This window comes from Meles meles, chromosome 7 (genome assembly GCF_922984935.1).
Source record: "Meles meles chromosome 7, mMelMel3.1 paternal haplotype, whole genome shotgun sequence".
NCBI lineage: Eukaryota > Metazoa > Chordata > Mammalia > Carnivora > Mustelidae > Meles > Meles meles.
Genome location: NC_060072.1, coordinates 87,582,511 through 87,596,727, shown reverse-complemented (window position 1 = coordinate 87,596,727; position 14,217 = coordinate 87,582,511). Strand labels below are relative to the sequence as shown.

At 51.9% G+C, this 14,217-nt stretch overlaps 1 protein-coding gene across 1 annotated transcript; it reads right to left on the bottom strand.

Annotated features, from left to right (window-relative positions):
• Positions 1–9,375: 9,375 nt before the first annotated feature.
• Positions 9,376–13,225, bottom strand: AQP6 (aquaporin 6). The gene is made up of 5 exons (XM_046012652.1): positions 12,671–13,225; positions 11,752–11,910; positions 11,421–11,501; positions 10,561–10,767; positions 9,376–9,782 (listed from the first exon to the last, which is right to left on the bottom strand). Exons 1-5 carry the CDS (start codon positions 13,031–13,033, stop codon positions 9,759–9,761), a joined length of 834 nt encoding a protein of 277 aa, XP_045868608.1. The 5' UTR covers positions 13,034–13,225; the 3' UTR covers positions 9,376–9,758.
• Between the last annotated feature and the right edge of the window lie 992 nt (positions 13,226–14,217).

The following is a 14,217-nucleotide window of genomic DNA, read 5'->3' as shown; positions in this document are numbered from 1 at the left end:
GAACTCTGAGGCTGATGAACAGAATGTATCTGAGATTGAGCGTAAACAGTTGCCGGCTTAATATGTAACCACCGAGAGAGGAGGCAACCTACTGGCTTTTTTCCCAGGAGGTGGCAGCTCTCACAGCAGGGAGATTTTGCCTCAGCAAATTGAGAGAGGACGGGTCCCCTCTCCTCTTACCCCCCTTTATACACACACACACGCCTGTTAAGTTTTATTTTTTAACTTTGTCCTAGATGCCATCTCTTTCCTTATGTCTGTGCAAGCCTGGCATTGGCCTGGCTCCGTATTTGCTGTTCTGTAGTATCTCCCCAAGGTGCATTTTAAGTCACTAATGTGGAGGAAGTAAATGGATTGTATAATGTTAGTGAAGGCAAGGCTACCCTATGCAGGAACTGATGGCCCATTAGCGAAAAAGGAAATGGTCCTATGTGTCAAATGTTGGCAGCCAGTTGCTCAGTTTCAGGCTAGGCCAAGAGACCTCAGCCATGAAAATAATTCTGATACTAGCAAAGGGAAATATGTACCCACCTTCAATTTCTTTAATAGTACTTCATGTGGAACAGCTTGGCTTTCGAGGGCTTTCTTAATTAAATTGTATTTCCTTGATGTGAGATCTAAGGAAAGGGTCCAGTGTTTTGGAGGAGCAGGATTAGCTCCTACCCCTGATCCTTTCTGGTGCTGCCTCTTTCCCTGCCTTTAATGCAGTTTAACTTGACTCTTACTTGCTAATAACCAGAACCTACTTTAAAATATATATATATTTTATTTATTTATTTGACAGACAGAGATCACAAGTAGGCAGAGAGGCAGGTAGAGAGAGAGGGGAAAGCAGGCTCCCTGCCGAGCAGAGAGCCCCATGCGGGGCTCGATCCCAAGACCCTGAGATCATGACCTGAGCTGAAGGCAGAGTATTTAACCCACTGAGCCACCCAGGTGCCCCTGAAATCTACATTTTAAAGTCCGTTCTCCATAGGTCTAGGTAAGACTCCTAAGTTTGATGTTTATTTAACTGGGCAAGCATTGCATGGTTTGATTCAGCAGCAACAATTTGCATTTATTACTGGTGTCTAATGATGTCTCTTTCCTTAAGAAGGTGAATTCATTGCAGAAATAGAAAGCATCTGGGTTTCCATAAGAGGACTACAGTGTTTAAGTGATTTACCATGACAAAAATGGCCATTTTTGGCTATGAACTGCACCTGTAGCATTGAAAAGGGTCTTGAATTCTTAAATTCCTGTTTAAATTATTGCAGCACAGGGGCACCTGGGTGGCTCAGTGGATTAAGCCTCTGCCTTTGACTCAGGTCATGATCCCAGGGTCTTGGGATCGAGCCCCACATCAGGCTCTCTGCTCAGCAGGGAGTCTGCTTCTCCCTCTCTCTCTCTCTCTCTGCCTGCTGCTCAGCCTACTTGTGATCTCTGTCTGTCAAATAAATAAATAAAATCTTAAAAAAAAATAAATCTTATAAATTATTGCAGCACAAAGTGGCCAGCAGTGCTGAGTGCAGGGAGGAAAGCCATCAGCCTTGCTGGGTTGGTTTTGTTAACAGCAGGGCTCCCCTGCCCACCGCAAGCTTCAAACAGACACATAGGCATATACATACGGTATTTGTATATGTATATGTATAAATCATACACAATGTATGATTTCCTGGGATTTGATTTCTTGGTGGAAGACTATTTGGGAGCCCCACCATGGTGAGCCTGGGATACTGAGCCGTGGTTTGCTTACTCATGCATCCGCTTTTCTGAGGTTCTGCAAGGTGCAGGGAAGGGGCTGTTGCAGAGTCCAGATCTGAGAAACAAGGGAGGGCAGAGAGATCAGTGTTTAGGCTGGCACAGTTCATACAGTAGGATCCCGGTCCATGTGCTTCAATGATAGCCTTGCTCATGACTCAGTTTTCGGCCACTGGTGTGAGCAGCTTTCAAGCATGCAGATTGGGACATGTCAGTCATTGTGTTTTTCATATAAACAGGATTTGGAGAATGGTCACTTAACCTAGGAATTTAGTGATTTTTAAAAAAGTCTGCTCCGGGGCGCCTGGGTGGCTCAGTGGGTTAAAGCCGCTGCCTTCGGCTCAGGTCATGGTCCCAGGGTCCTGGGATCGAGCCCCACGTCGGGCTCTCTGCTCAGCAGGAAGCCTGCTTCCTCCTTTCTCTCTGCCTGCCTCTCTGCCTAGTTGTGATTTCTCTCTGTCAAATAAATAAAATATTAAAAAAAAAAAAAAAAGTCTGCTCCTTGTAGTTGGTCTGTTTGGTAAATAAGTGAAGGCCCCAGGCCAAGGGCCAGGATTCTTAACTTGTATAATTTATTAGACTCTGGTTCTCAGAGGCTCTGTTTGTTGATGGTTCTATTCACGAAGTCAGGCAGAAGGCAGTTTGACGTCACTAGGAATAACCTTGTAGCGTGTGGGAGCCTTGTCCTCCGCAGTTGTGTGGGATGGGAAAGGAGGCCACTTTTCAGGGACTCAGAGTTGGAGCAGGAATTTTCCTTTTGTCTACCTTCTCCCGCTATCACTCTTGCCAGCTTCATTTAGTTGCATTGTTTGGATACAGATTGCTCTCCCATCTCACACAGTTGGACACCATCTGTGTGCTAGGCTCAGACACGTATAAATGGATATTTGGATTTCTAATAAAGCACTTGCCAGTTAATATCTTCTCTGGTCTTCAGTGAAGATGGAATTAACCAATTCCCCATAAAGTCTCTAGGAAATGTAATAAGGTGATTGACAGGATACCAAGTGCTTTCATGCACTGTCTTACCTGATGTCACCACATCCATGTGGGGTGAGCAGGTCATCTTATCCCCGTTGACAAATTCAGAGGGGTGATTTGGCTTAAATTCCCACCAACTAATCTATAGTTTAGCGGGGATAAGAACCTGGGGATTAGAGCTCCTACTGGAGTTCAGCTGTGGTGCTTGCTATTTCAGAGCAGCATCGTGGGCTTGGTTGATATATTATTAGGTACATAAATGATTCCACTCAAGGCTGTATGCGGATGTGCTTATTTACAGATGACCCAGAAGGAGCAGGGAGGCCCAGACTGCTGGGGAAAGCATTTGGGACAGGAGAAGGAAATGTTTTACTGGTTGGGCTTATCGTCTTGTAGATTGGGAGCCCTGGGCTTGGTTGGTGAGCCGGGGCTGCTTTCTGTGTGCAAGGAGGTGGATGAGCTGGTGTGTTTGGGGTTCCTCTTGGTGGGAGTCCGTGGCTGGGTCACCCATGCGCATCTTGTGTGCTCTGAAGCTCAGAGCCAGGAACAGGCGAGTCTCTGAGCCAAAGCCATCAGCCTGCTTCTAGAAACGTGTCAGCGGATTAGCTTATTGGCTTTCCCCCTGAGTGGCATTAGCTCTCACCCCGTCTCATGTTCACCATCTGGCTTTGAGTAAGAAATCGTCGAGTGATCTCTCTTCAGCCGCCTGCTCCGTGCCAGGGCTTTCTGATGCCTGTTCAGCTTCTTCCTCAGCAACCCCAGGGCCCAGTGCTCTCCAAGAAGAGGTAGTCAGTCTGTTATGCCCACACATACGCACACCTGGGATCAGGAAATACTTTAGACCTCAAAGGGAAAAAAAAAATCAAGGAGAATGCATCTGTGGGGTTAGTGGCCTTTTGTTGTCAGAACTAACAAGTGGATCTGTCCTTAGGTGAATTTTTAAAATGGAGTTGCCCCTGCCTATACGATGAGACAGTTTGTCCAGATTTTAGTAGAGCAAGACAGACGAAGGGGCTGGGATTTTTCTTCCTCATTGGGAAGCAAGGCCTCAGGTGGGGTGCTTAAATGAACGGCCGCTCCTCCTTCCCGGGAGCTAGCTGCTCAGTCCTCCTAGGTTAATATACGTTGACTGGGGCTAAATGCCTGACGCTTCTGGACAGAGTCCAGCCCCTTGGCGGAGAAGCCGCACTGTGGAGATACAGCTGCTGGCATTACAGGGCTAAGCCCTTTCCAGCTGCTTTGCTTTAACGGGAACTGCCTGCAGTCGGCGGCTTAACGGAGCTGTCTTAGCCTCCTGAGGAGGAAATGACTAATCTCGGCATCTTCTCAGGGCACTGGCCTGGAGGCTCTGGGGAAGATAACCCAGTGGGGTAGGAAATGGTTGGATAAATGGTGTTGGAGTGCTAGGCGATTATCCCCTCCAAAATGGTGGTCCATGCTTGGCATGGTTTGTGTCTCATCTCCTTGAAAAAAAGATGGGGGTTTTCTTCCCTGGCCTCCGTGGCACTGAGGGAGAAGTGATGTTAACCATGTTCGTGGCCTGGGTATTGAAACACTGCACTGGAGTTGAGAGCATATGAGGGCAATGGTGCCTAACCCCCTTAGAGGAAGAAGATCTGAGACCCTCCAGTGTGGTCCCCACTTTGACCTTACATTCCCCTTAGCTTCATTCGTTCATTCATTCATAGTAGGTGCCACATACCCAGCATAGAGCCTAATTCGGGGCTTGAACTCAAGACCCTGAGATCAAGACTCAGACACTTAACCGACTGAGCCACCCATGCGTTCTTCCCCCTTCACTTTAAAATCTGATTTAAGGAATCAAGATCTGGGGTGCCTGGGTGGCTCAGTTGGTTAAGTGTCCGACTCTTGGTTTCCACTCAGGTTATGATCTCAGGGTTGTGGGATAGAGGCCTGTTGGGCTCTGTGCTCAGCACAGAGCCTGCTTGAGGTTCTTCCCTTTCCACCTCCTTCCCCCTCTTGCCCCTCCCTCCACTCGTGTGTCTGTAACTTCACACTCTCTCTCAAATAAGTAAATCTTAAAAAAAAAAAAAAAAAAAGAACAAAGATCTGAAGGAGAAACAATCATTTCCTTGGTTGTAAGATTGCACTTAAAAATATGCTTTAATAGTTCTGAGAATTGGAATATCTTATAATCAATGGCATCTTACAAAAACAATGCAGTGTTTTTTCTTGTAAAATAGTCTAGCATCTTACTGTCAATGTTATTTGGGCTGAAAGGTGGTTTGCTGTTCGCGGGAGATAGGCTGTTGGCTAGAACAGATGAGGAGGTCAGGGAACCTGCTATTTAGCTGTGGTCCAAGAGCTTTAAAACAGGGAGTTCTCTGTTCTCTGTGTCTGAGGGAGGCTGCAGGATAGGAAAAGGAGAGCTCAGCCCCAGAACATCTGGCACAAAGAGACAGACAGGCAATGAGTAGGATAGAATCAAAATCTGTCCCAGTCATGGCCCCTATAGCCATTATATGTGACCCCGGAGTCAGGGAAGGGTAAGAAAAAGTCACTGTGAATCAGTGAGGCTATGACCAAAATACTAGAACTTCCTAGTGGAGCTCTGAAATGAGTGCTGCACCGAAAGCCTAAGGTGCTTTAACACAGAGAAGGTCAGAGGTCTGTTCAGGCAGGGAGCTGGAAGTGTTTACTGCAATCCCTTGTCCGACTTGCTCACCAAATCCAGAGTATAAGAGGTCTTTCCTCCCGTGAAACTGGAAGGCCATGGTTTGGGGACCAACAAAAAGACAACAGATAGCCAAATTAAGGAAATTTTTGCCCTGAGATGAGAAGGAGACTAAAAATCTAATTTTGTTTAAGAAGGTCTTCAAGGCTGCGGTGGAGAGAAATGTTTAAATAATTGTGAAGTGGCGTGTTCAGTGCCAGGACGGAGGTATGTGTCACGTGCTGTGGGGAGCTCTGGAGGGAGGCCCTGGAGGCTTACTAGCCTGAGGCCATGACATTAGGCTGCATGTTGGTACGCACAGGGCAGCCAGAGAGGACCAGGAAGTGTATTCTGGGCAGAGAGGCACCTCCAGCCCGGTGCCTCATAACTGGACACTGAGGACTGTCCCAGCCTCTCCTCTGGATCCCAGGCTGGCCCCTGGCCTGGGCGGGCCTTGTTCCATCCATCCACGGAGCTGGGGTGGAGTTGTTAGTCTCTGCCTCCATCAGTGGCATCCCCTGCTCCCATTTTTGGCAATAACTGCCCCTTTGTATGTGCTATGGTGAGTGCTGTGAAGTGTGTAAACCTGGCGATTCACAGACCTGTATCCCTGGGGCTAATACATTATATGTTAATAGAAAATAAAAAGTTATTTTAAAAAGGGGGAAAATAACTGTCCCTTTCGCTGACTTAATCAGAGCTCTGAAACAGTTTGCATTTCCCCCTTCTCTGCCCATTCACTGCAGCCTACTAATTAGTGCTGTCAGACTCCACAGTCTCATAAGCCCCCTTCCCTAACCTCGCCTCCCTTCCGGCTTTGCCTGACTGCGACTGCTCCTCGGTGTAGCTGCCCCTCCCCGAGAGGTGATTGCACATCTTGGCCATGCAGACCCCCTGCCCTGACTGCCCCCAGTGGCCACTGTTCGGCCAGATGCTTCTTCTTGATTAGCCCTTAGCTTCTCCCCTCCCTTCTTTGCTCCCTGTCTTTCCCCTGACATTGCCGGGGCCTGGCATTGGCTCTAGGTCAACATCCCTGTTGATAAGGGGCTCTCTTCTCCTGCGGCTCAGGATCCTGGAATGCAGGGCTATGGGCTGGGAGGGACTGAGGCCATACTCTTTCCTGACCATGGGCACCCTCCCATCAAGTCTCCAGTCAGCTTGTTCCGGATCATCTGACCTTACTATAGACCAAAGATCCCTGACTTTCATTGGTGCCACCTCTTAAATGCTCAGCTCTGATGGCTGCTTCTCTTTTAATTTCTTAACTTTCCTGTGAAATTCCAGATGCTCAAAGTCCTGCATCTTTGTACCCCTTGATAGGCACCTGGCCTCCTTACTCTCATTTCCTGGATCTTCCTGCAAACCAGCTTTCAGCCACAATCACTCCAGTGCTCCACCTCTCTGTTCTAGGGAGGCCTTTCCTTCTTTCTTGAGTTTCATTCGTTTTTTCCTTTTTTTAAAAAAATTTATTTTTAGTAATCTCTACACCCAACATGGGGCTCGAACTCACAACCCTGAGATCAAGAGTCACATACTCTTCCAACTAAGCCAGCCAGGTGCCATTTGGGTGTGAATCTTGACTCCTCTCTCCTCCGGGATCCTCCCCCCCCAACACACTCATATACACAGTATCCTCTGCTTAAGCTAACTAAGGCTGAGGAAGGGGGAGGAAGTGGGTCCTTCTTTAGTAACAGCGGGCTGGGCTGCTGGGCTGCTTTAGGAACTGCTGGGAAGCAGCTGAACCATTGGCAAGAGGGAACGACAGTCAGCAGTCTACTGCCATGATGGCGACAACCCTACCACCAACTGAGCCCTGCCTAGCTAATCACATTCATCCTGTATGGTTCCTGACACCCTTACTGAATAGACCCCATTTTCTAAATGAGGATAGTGAGGCTCAGGATGCTTAAGTAACTTGCTTAAATTCCCCTAGCTGTAACAGCCTGAGCCTGTATTTCAACTTTTTCAACCCTTTCAACCCCTATTATACCTTTATGTAGCCTTCTTCCTTTTTTTTTTTTTTTTTTTAAATATGGTGCACAGAATCCTTTAAGTCAAAGTGACGTTCTTTGGAAAGTGAAAAATCTCTTCTCCTCTCCCCTCAGTCCCAGCAGCCCAAATGTGTCCCAGAGCCTGGCCCCTTGGTGGGCTCCCCGCACTCCTCCCCTGCCCAGTGTAGTCTCAGTGTGTCCTCTTTCCAGCCAGAGGTAGCAGTGGGGGTGGGAAGTGGAGAGGGGCATCCTGCCAGCCAATTGGGGACACGGCAGCCTAGGCTCTGAGCTCACATCATCTGCTCCTGCTAAGGCAATCATCAACATAAAAGGCTAATTGTATTAATCACCAAGGCACCCCCCTCCCTTTCGGGAGAATTATGAATTGCAATTGCAGATGGCTCTGCTGATTGAAGGCAGTGCTCAGCAGGGAGAAGGGCCAGATCAGATTACACACCATTAATTAAAAACTTCCCGTGACAACTGGGAGGAAGGGAGTGCACACCGAGGGTCTGCCTGGTTGGGTCTCAGTCCTCCCCATGCTCCCACTGCTGCCACCCCCTCACCCCACCCAGGCCCAGGGGCTGGGAATGTGAAGCCCCGTTGCCCCAGGCAGGTACCTGTGAACTTGGCTCCCTGAGGGCCAGCCCTTCCCTCGTCCAAACAGATGGCTGGCTGTCCTATTAAAGGGTGCCAGAGAAGGAGATGCTAACCTTTGGTTACTCATTCCTGTGTCTAACTTTGGATGCTCTTCAGATTCTAACCTATTTCCTCACTTTTCATGAAGCTTGTCTCCCTCCTTGCTCTAGCCTATTCCAACAGAGCACAGCTTTAAAGAACTATTCATGAAACTAGACCCCAGCTCTCTCCAAGCAGTCTGACCCTTTTGGCCTGGAAGTTCCCGAGACAGGGTCCACAGTCTGCTCCTGAGGAGCTTCAGGGAGCTCTCCGAGGCTCCAGGGCGCCTGTGGCCCCTGGTCCCAGCTTTCCCTCCCTGTAAGCACAGGAGCCTCAGCCTCTCTCACCCTGGCACACCAGAAGTTGCACCTCCTGAATGCTCTTGATCAATGACTACCTCCCCTCCCTCCCCAGTCGCCCAGTCTCAGTCATTGATTCATCAAACTTCCGTTGAGCACCCAGTGTGTGCTCAGCTCTTGGGATGCAGAGATAATTTGTCTAGGAGCTTCAGAGCCTACTGCAGGAGCTCCGCCCTCCTGCCTTTGTCAACTTTCCAGTCCGTCCATCCTTCCTTCCTTCCTTCCTTTCTTCCTTCCTCCGGCTAGAGCTTGTATAGGCCCCCCAGATCTCTGTTTTGAAAAATTCTAAGCTGGGAGCTGAGGAGACCTTAGGGGGCTTTGGTACTGAGCTGGGTGACCTTTAGCAAGTCAATCACAGCACTCCCCCCTCCCCCACACTCAGCTGTCCCTGCTCATAGAAGGGCACGGGAAGCCCTGGGCTCTGAGAGATTGTGAAGATGGATGAGAGGGGCCTGGCTTGGAGAGATGTAAATAGTACTCCACACTGACAATATCACAGAACTCTGAACATGGTCACTGCGGCCACAAGCACTTGGAGACTCAGTTCTTGCTCTAGTCACCAGCTGGGCTCTGTCACCCTGCCCATGAAAGACTTTGGGAGCCCCTCCCATGCCCAGCGCCTTTGGAGACATCATGGAAAAGGACCTATCTTTTTTACGCATTTGGTTGCTGTATCTCAGGGTACCATGGTGATGGGCACCATAGAGATGAGAAGAACTGACTTTTATTGGCTTGTCTCTTTGTTCCAGTGGCCCTCCTCAACCCCTCCACACACACAAAGCTCCTGGGTCAGTGGATCCAGGAGAGAAGGAGGCAGTGCAAGTAAGTGGAACAGATGAAAGGAGAAAAGCCTATTCTCTTTTCCTTCCCTCTCAATCATCCTCCTCTCCCTTCCCTCCTCCCTCCCATTACCAACAGCAATTGTATTCAAACCCAATAATTACAGTAACAGTGACAATAATCATCATTTATTGGGTTTGTTTTTCTAACATTTTAATTTCCGAAAACATTTTCCAGTCTTATTTGTTTTGACAGCAGGCCCTAGGGGAGGACTGTGCCCATTTTATAGTGGGGGAAGCTGAGATCCATAGGGTCCCAAGTCATGGGGGGACAGTATTTACAGCAGCTTATAAATACTAACAAACCGACTGAGGCTTGTGGTCCTTCAGAAGCACTGAACTGCAAATTCTGGTTTCTTGGGTCGTTCCTGAGTTCTTACCATCCTTGGGACTTCATTAGTAGCTTTTTGAGGATCCTGGCAGAATTGCAAATGAGGCTGGAGACAGCTTATGGCCCAGGTCATGAACAGGGGGCTGGGATAAGGCCCTTCTCCTCTCAGGATTGTTTCCATGGATGGGGCTGTGGGGTGGAAGGTAGGCAAACATCTGGGGAGAGCCTGCCCTGGAAAAGGCCTGTTTGACCCAAACCTCCCTTGCCTATATCCTGCCCCTCTGTCAGCCCTAGAAAAGGCTCCTCTCTGGGTCAGCTCTTCCCCAGGGCAGGGTCCTCTCCTGTGTATTTAGAGGCCTGAGGAATGAAGATCGATTGAAAGGACAGTTTCTGTCCTCAGGAAGTACCCAGGCTGAGGGCTGGTCTGTAGCCCCCAAACTATACCCAAGAGCAGAGATATCCCTATGAGGAGCTCAGAGACCAGCCCAGGACCTGATTCTTCTGGGAAGTCTGGATTTCCCCTCAAGGGTGGGTGAGATGTTGAGGTTCCCCAAGGTCTCTATAGCCCTTAGTATCTAAGCTGAATGGCTGTCTGGGCTCCAACACCCAAGACAAGGCGATCTGGAGGCCCACGATGCCCACTAGGATCCAGATGGATGAGAGAAGAGGAGGGCAGTCATGAATTTCCCTGCTTCCTTCTGCTCTGTCCCATTAAGAGATGTAGGAGGAGGAAACTGAACAGATTTGCTCCCCAGATTCTTTCTGTCTAGAAATATAATGTCAGGGATAGGGATTGGCATTCCCGGCCCACCCTGTTAGGACAAGAGGCCTAGACTCCCCATCCTTCCTGCCCTCATCCTCTCCCCCCTCCCCCCACCCCCATAAACCCCAACATCTGGTTGTACAAGGCAGGCTATCCACCTAAAGGGCTCGTAGAAGCCCAAAGATGAGGGGCCCCATTCTATACCGTCTGACACATGTTCCGCGATTCTGTGTCCCCTGAACTAGACTGGGATTCTCTCTTCTCGGGCTCCTCTTCTGCCACTTTCTCCACTTCTTCGCTACCCATGAGGATGGCCAGTCGCTGGGCCATGGTCTTGGTGCCAGGGAAGAGGATAAAGTTGTAGATCAGGGAAGCCAGGACAGCTCCTGTCAGGGGTCCCACCCAGAAGATCTGAGGGGGCAGAGAGAAGCAGGCATGAGTCATCAGGATCACAGGGTAGATTCGGCATCCTAGCCTGCTTCCCTAGTATTAACTTGGTCTACCAGGACCCCTCAGGCTCTCTACATGGTGACAAAATGGAGAAACAGGCATCCTGCCCGCCAAGTCTCTGCAGGTGAGGTGACCTTGCCTTGCACGGGGCGGGCCCATTCTCCTCACCACTCCTGCTTCCCTCCTCTTGCCTCCCCTGTTCCAACCAGGAGCTCTGGCTAAGTGCTGTTCCTGCTTCTGCTGGTGTGTGTGTGTCTATTTCTGTTTGTCTTTTTCTTTATCCAAGTTTGGAAACTGGTCCAGCTGGAGGAAGTGAATAAGGAAACAGCCAGGACTTGAGGCCTGGTCCAAGCCTGTGTCTCCCGCCCCGGCCCATTTATTAACAGTCTACTGGGTCCCCTTGGCTCTTGAAGCTGGAAAGAAAGGAAGTACAAGCCAGGATACTCACCTTTGTCCTCCGAACCAAGGGAAACCTCCACTGGGGGGTCAAGATGGTCTGTAGTGGGGGACCCATCTCCCCAAGTCCCCATGGACCCCCTGCTGGTGAGAGCCACAGTCCCTATCGCCCTTGCCCAGGCCCTTCCCATCCCATGGCGGCCAACAGAGGCTCTCACCCAGTGGACCTCGAACTTCCCAACGATGATGGCGGGGCCAAAGGAGCGGGCCGGGTTCATGGAACAGCCTGTGAAGTAGACCTGGAGGGCAAGTGTGGGTTTAGAGTGTGAGGAGGCTTAAGACAGGTCCAGGAGGGGACAACCCCCTCTGTCCTGTCTTAGAGCCTTGGCCATGGCAGCACCATACCCCAGACCTGGATTGTGAGAACACAGCCTTGACCCAGCCCACTAAGGGTTCAGGAAGGGACGCTTCCTGGCCTTCAGGGTCCCTGCAGGCTCCTCGGGGAGTGACCAGTGTGTGCGTGTCCATGGTGTCCCCTTTGCCTCTTACCCCAATGAGGTGCCCCAGCGCCAGAGAGATCCCCATCATGGTGGCCGGGGAGCCCGATGCCTGCCGGCCATCGGTGCAAACAAAAACACAGAGTACCAGCTGCAGGGTCAGAACCAGCTCCACAGCCACGGCCTGGCCCGTCGAGACGCCGCTCCGGACCTGGATGAGGAGGCTATGCTGGAGGTGACGCTGGCTGGTGACCCGCTCAGGCCTCGTTGCCCCACCGTAGGGGGTGACGCCTTGCCGCCCCAGGTTCCAGGACCCAAGGAGATGGGGAGAGCTGTGCCGTGGAGTTCCGGTCAGCCCTGGACTCCTGCTCCCTGCAGAAGGGAGCGGCCCCCCTCCTAGCCCACCGGTTGGCTGGGGCTCGTAGTTGGCAAGGGGCTTAGTTCTGATGGGGGAGGGAAGGCTCAGAGCAGGGGAGGGGGTGGCGCACAGGTTTTTGAACAGACTGGGAGGAGACCGTGGGTAGGAGTAGAAGGAGGAGACTTGGGGAAGTAGGTGGAAGGATAGATGGTTAGGGGAATCTGGGGGAGTGAGACAGGCCTCAGGGGAAGGAGGAACATGGGGACGCCAAGGAGCAGGGCTCATGGGGTAGACTGGGAGAGAAGGGCGTGCCGGGACTCCTGCCACTACCCACAGCCCCAGGAATCCCTGGCCACCTTGACCCTTCAATGCCTGTCCTTTCCTGACTCCTGGCCCTATTCCACCTGTTCCTGGCGCCATAACCCCATTCCTGCTCTGCCTGCACTGAGGCCATGGTCTGCTTCTCCTGTGTCCCGGGGCTCAGCCCAGAGCGGGTAAGGACATGGCTGAGTTATTACCTCTCTGTCCCTGCTCCTCAGGCTTGGCCCTCCACCCTTACCCCCTGCGGGGGCATCCCTTCCTAGGCCTGCCAGGTGCCCCTCCCTGCACCTACCATGTTAACCCCAAGGGTCTCTCGGATGTCTCCTGGGATGACCCCATAAAGCAGAGCAGCCCCCGCAGTGGCCCCCGCCAGCTGGGCAACCACATAGGCCACGGCACGGGGCAGGGAGATTTGGGAGCCCACGAGGAAGGCCAGAGTCACCGCAGGATTGATGTGGCCCCCGCTGGTCTTCCAGGTGACCTGCACAGCCACAGCCGTAGCCAGGTTGAAGGTGATGGCGATCTGCAGCACGGTGGGGAGCGCTGAGGGCCAGGGCAGGGCTGAGCCCACCCCGAAGAACACGTACAGCCCCGTGGCCAGGAACTCGGCAAACAGCGCCCTGCTGATAGCTCTCCAGAACCGGCAGGCCAACATGCTGGCCCAGCCTCACCCGCCAAGCTGCCCTGGGTCCGGCTCCGGCTGCCTCAGCGGCTGTCTCTACTTCTCCTGGGGACTCTGTTTCTCTAGCCTCTGATCTCGGCTATCTTGGGGGGGGTCTCTTGTCTCCGGCCTGCTCCTCTCCTAGCTGCTGACCCACGGACCTGCTGGTCAGACTGGCAGGGAGCAGGCTTGTGTGTGTCTCTCTGGGTGGGAGGTGTGATGCTGGGATGAGGAGGGGTGCTCCCTGGCTTGCTCCGGCCTAAGCTCACCTGCCAGCTGGAGGGAGGGGGGCAGCCCCCAGGCGCTGAGCTGGAACCTCCAGGTTCCTGAGCCTGGACAGAGCTAAGGCTGCCGCAGGCTGGGGCCCAGCCTGAGGGGGGCAGGGGCAGGGCCAGTGGTTGGCATGGGATTCCTTAGATGGAGAAGCTCCTCACATCCCCAAGTCCAAGGCCAGCTTCTGAGGGTCCTGGGCATTCCCAGAGGGTCCTGCTCTCCTGCCCTCCCCCACCCCAGCCTCCAGGCTCTGCCTCCGAATGGGCTCACACTATTCAATACCCCATAAACCCACATGTGAAATGAAGCTCTTTCCTCCTTTCCCACCTAAATCCCTACTCACAGAAAGCAAATGTGAACAGAGTCAACGTTACTAAGGACCTGGGTCTGTGTGGGCGCAGGGGGGACCGGGGGAGAAGGGGCGACTTCCACAGCTGATCAGATGACACACATGGTAGTGGAGAATTTCTCCCCCGTGAGCTGGGAATTTCCACTGGCTTGTCCTTGCCCTGTCCTGTCTCCCTTGCCCGCCCCCTCCCTCTCAGGCCCTCTCCCCGACCACTGCCCTGCTCTCCTCCTTCTCAGGGGCCTGAGCAATTCCTCTCAAGTCTCATGCAGGGCCGCTGAGCCATTTCTGTGGCAATGCTGGCCCTAAAGTCATCCAGGCCCTAGGCTCTGCGCTTTTCACCCTAGCAGCATATAAAGATATTTTCTCAAACAAAGGTGTTCCCTTCCTAAGTAGAATCTGTGGAGCTGTGGAAACAATGGTCTTCGCCTCTTCATCACATCGGGGTGCCCTGACCTCGCCCCGGCCACAAATCCCTGCTCAGTGGATATGTCCTGGTTGTCTTTAGGCTCCTCAAATGCGAACTCAGTGCTCTCTGTGCGCACACCCTCTGCCCCCA

What these genes read in the sequence shown, in the direction of transcription:
- AQP6 (XM_046012652.1), bottom strand. Translation starts at nt 13,033, where the DNA reads ATGTTGGCCTGCCGGTTCTGGAGAGCTATCAGCAGGGCGCTGTTTGCC. An exon ending in GGAAGTTCGAGGTCCACTGG is followed by an intron (nt 10,768 to 11,420) that starts GTGAGAGCCTCT and finishes CTGCCCCCTCAG; the next exon opens with ATCTTCTGGGTGGGACCCCT. An exon ending in CGCGGAACATGTGTCAGACG is followed by an intron (nt 9,783 to 10,560) that starts GTATAGAATGGG and finishes TCCACCCCACAG; the next exon opens with CCCCATCCATGGAAACAATC.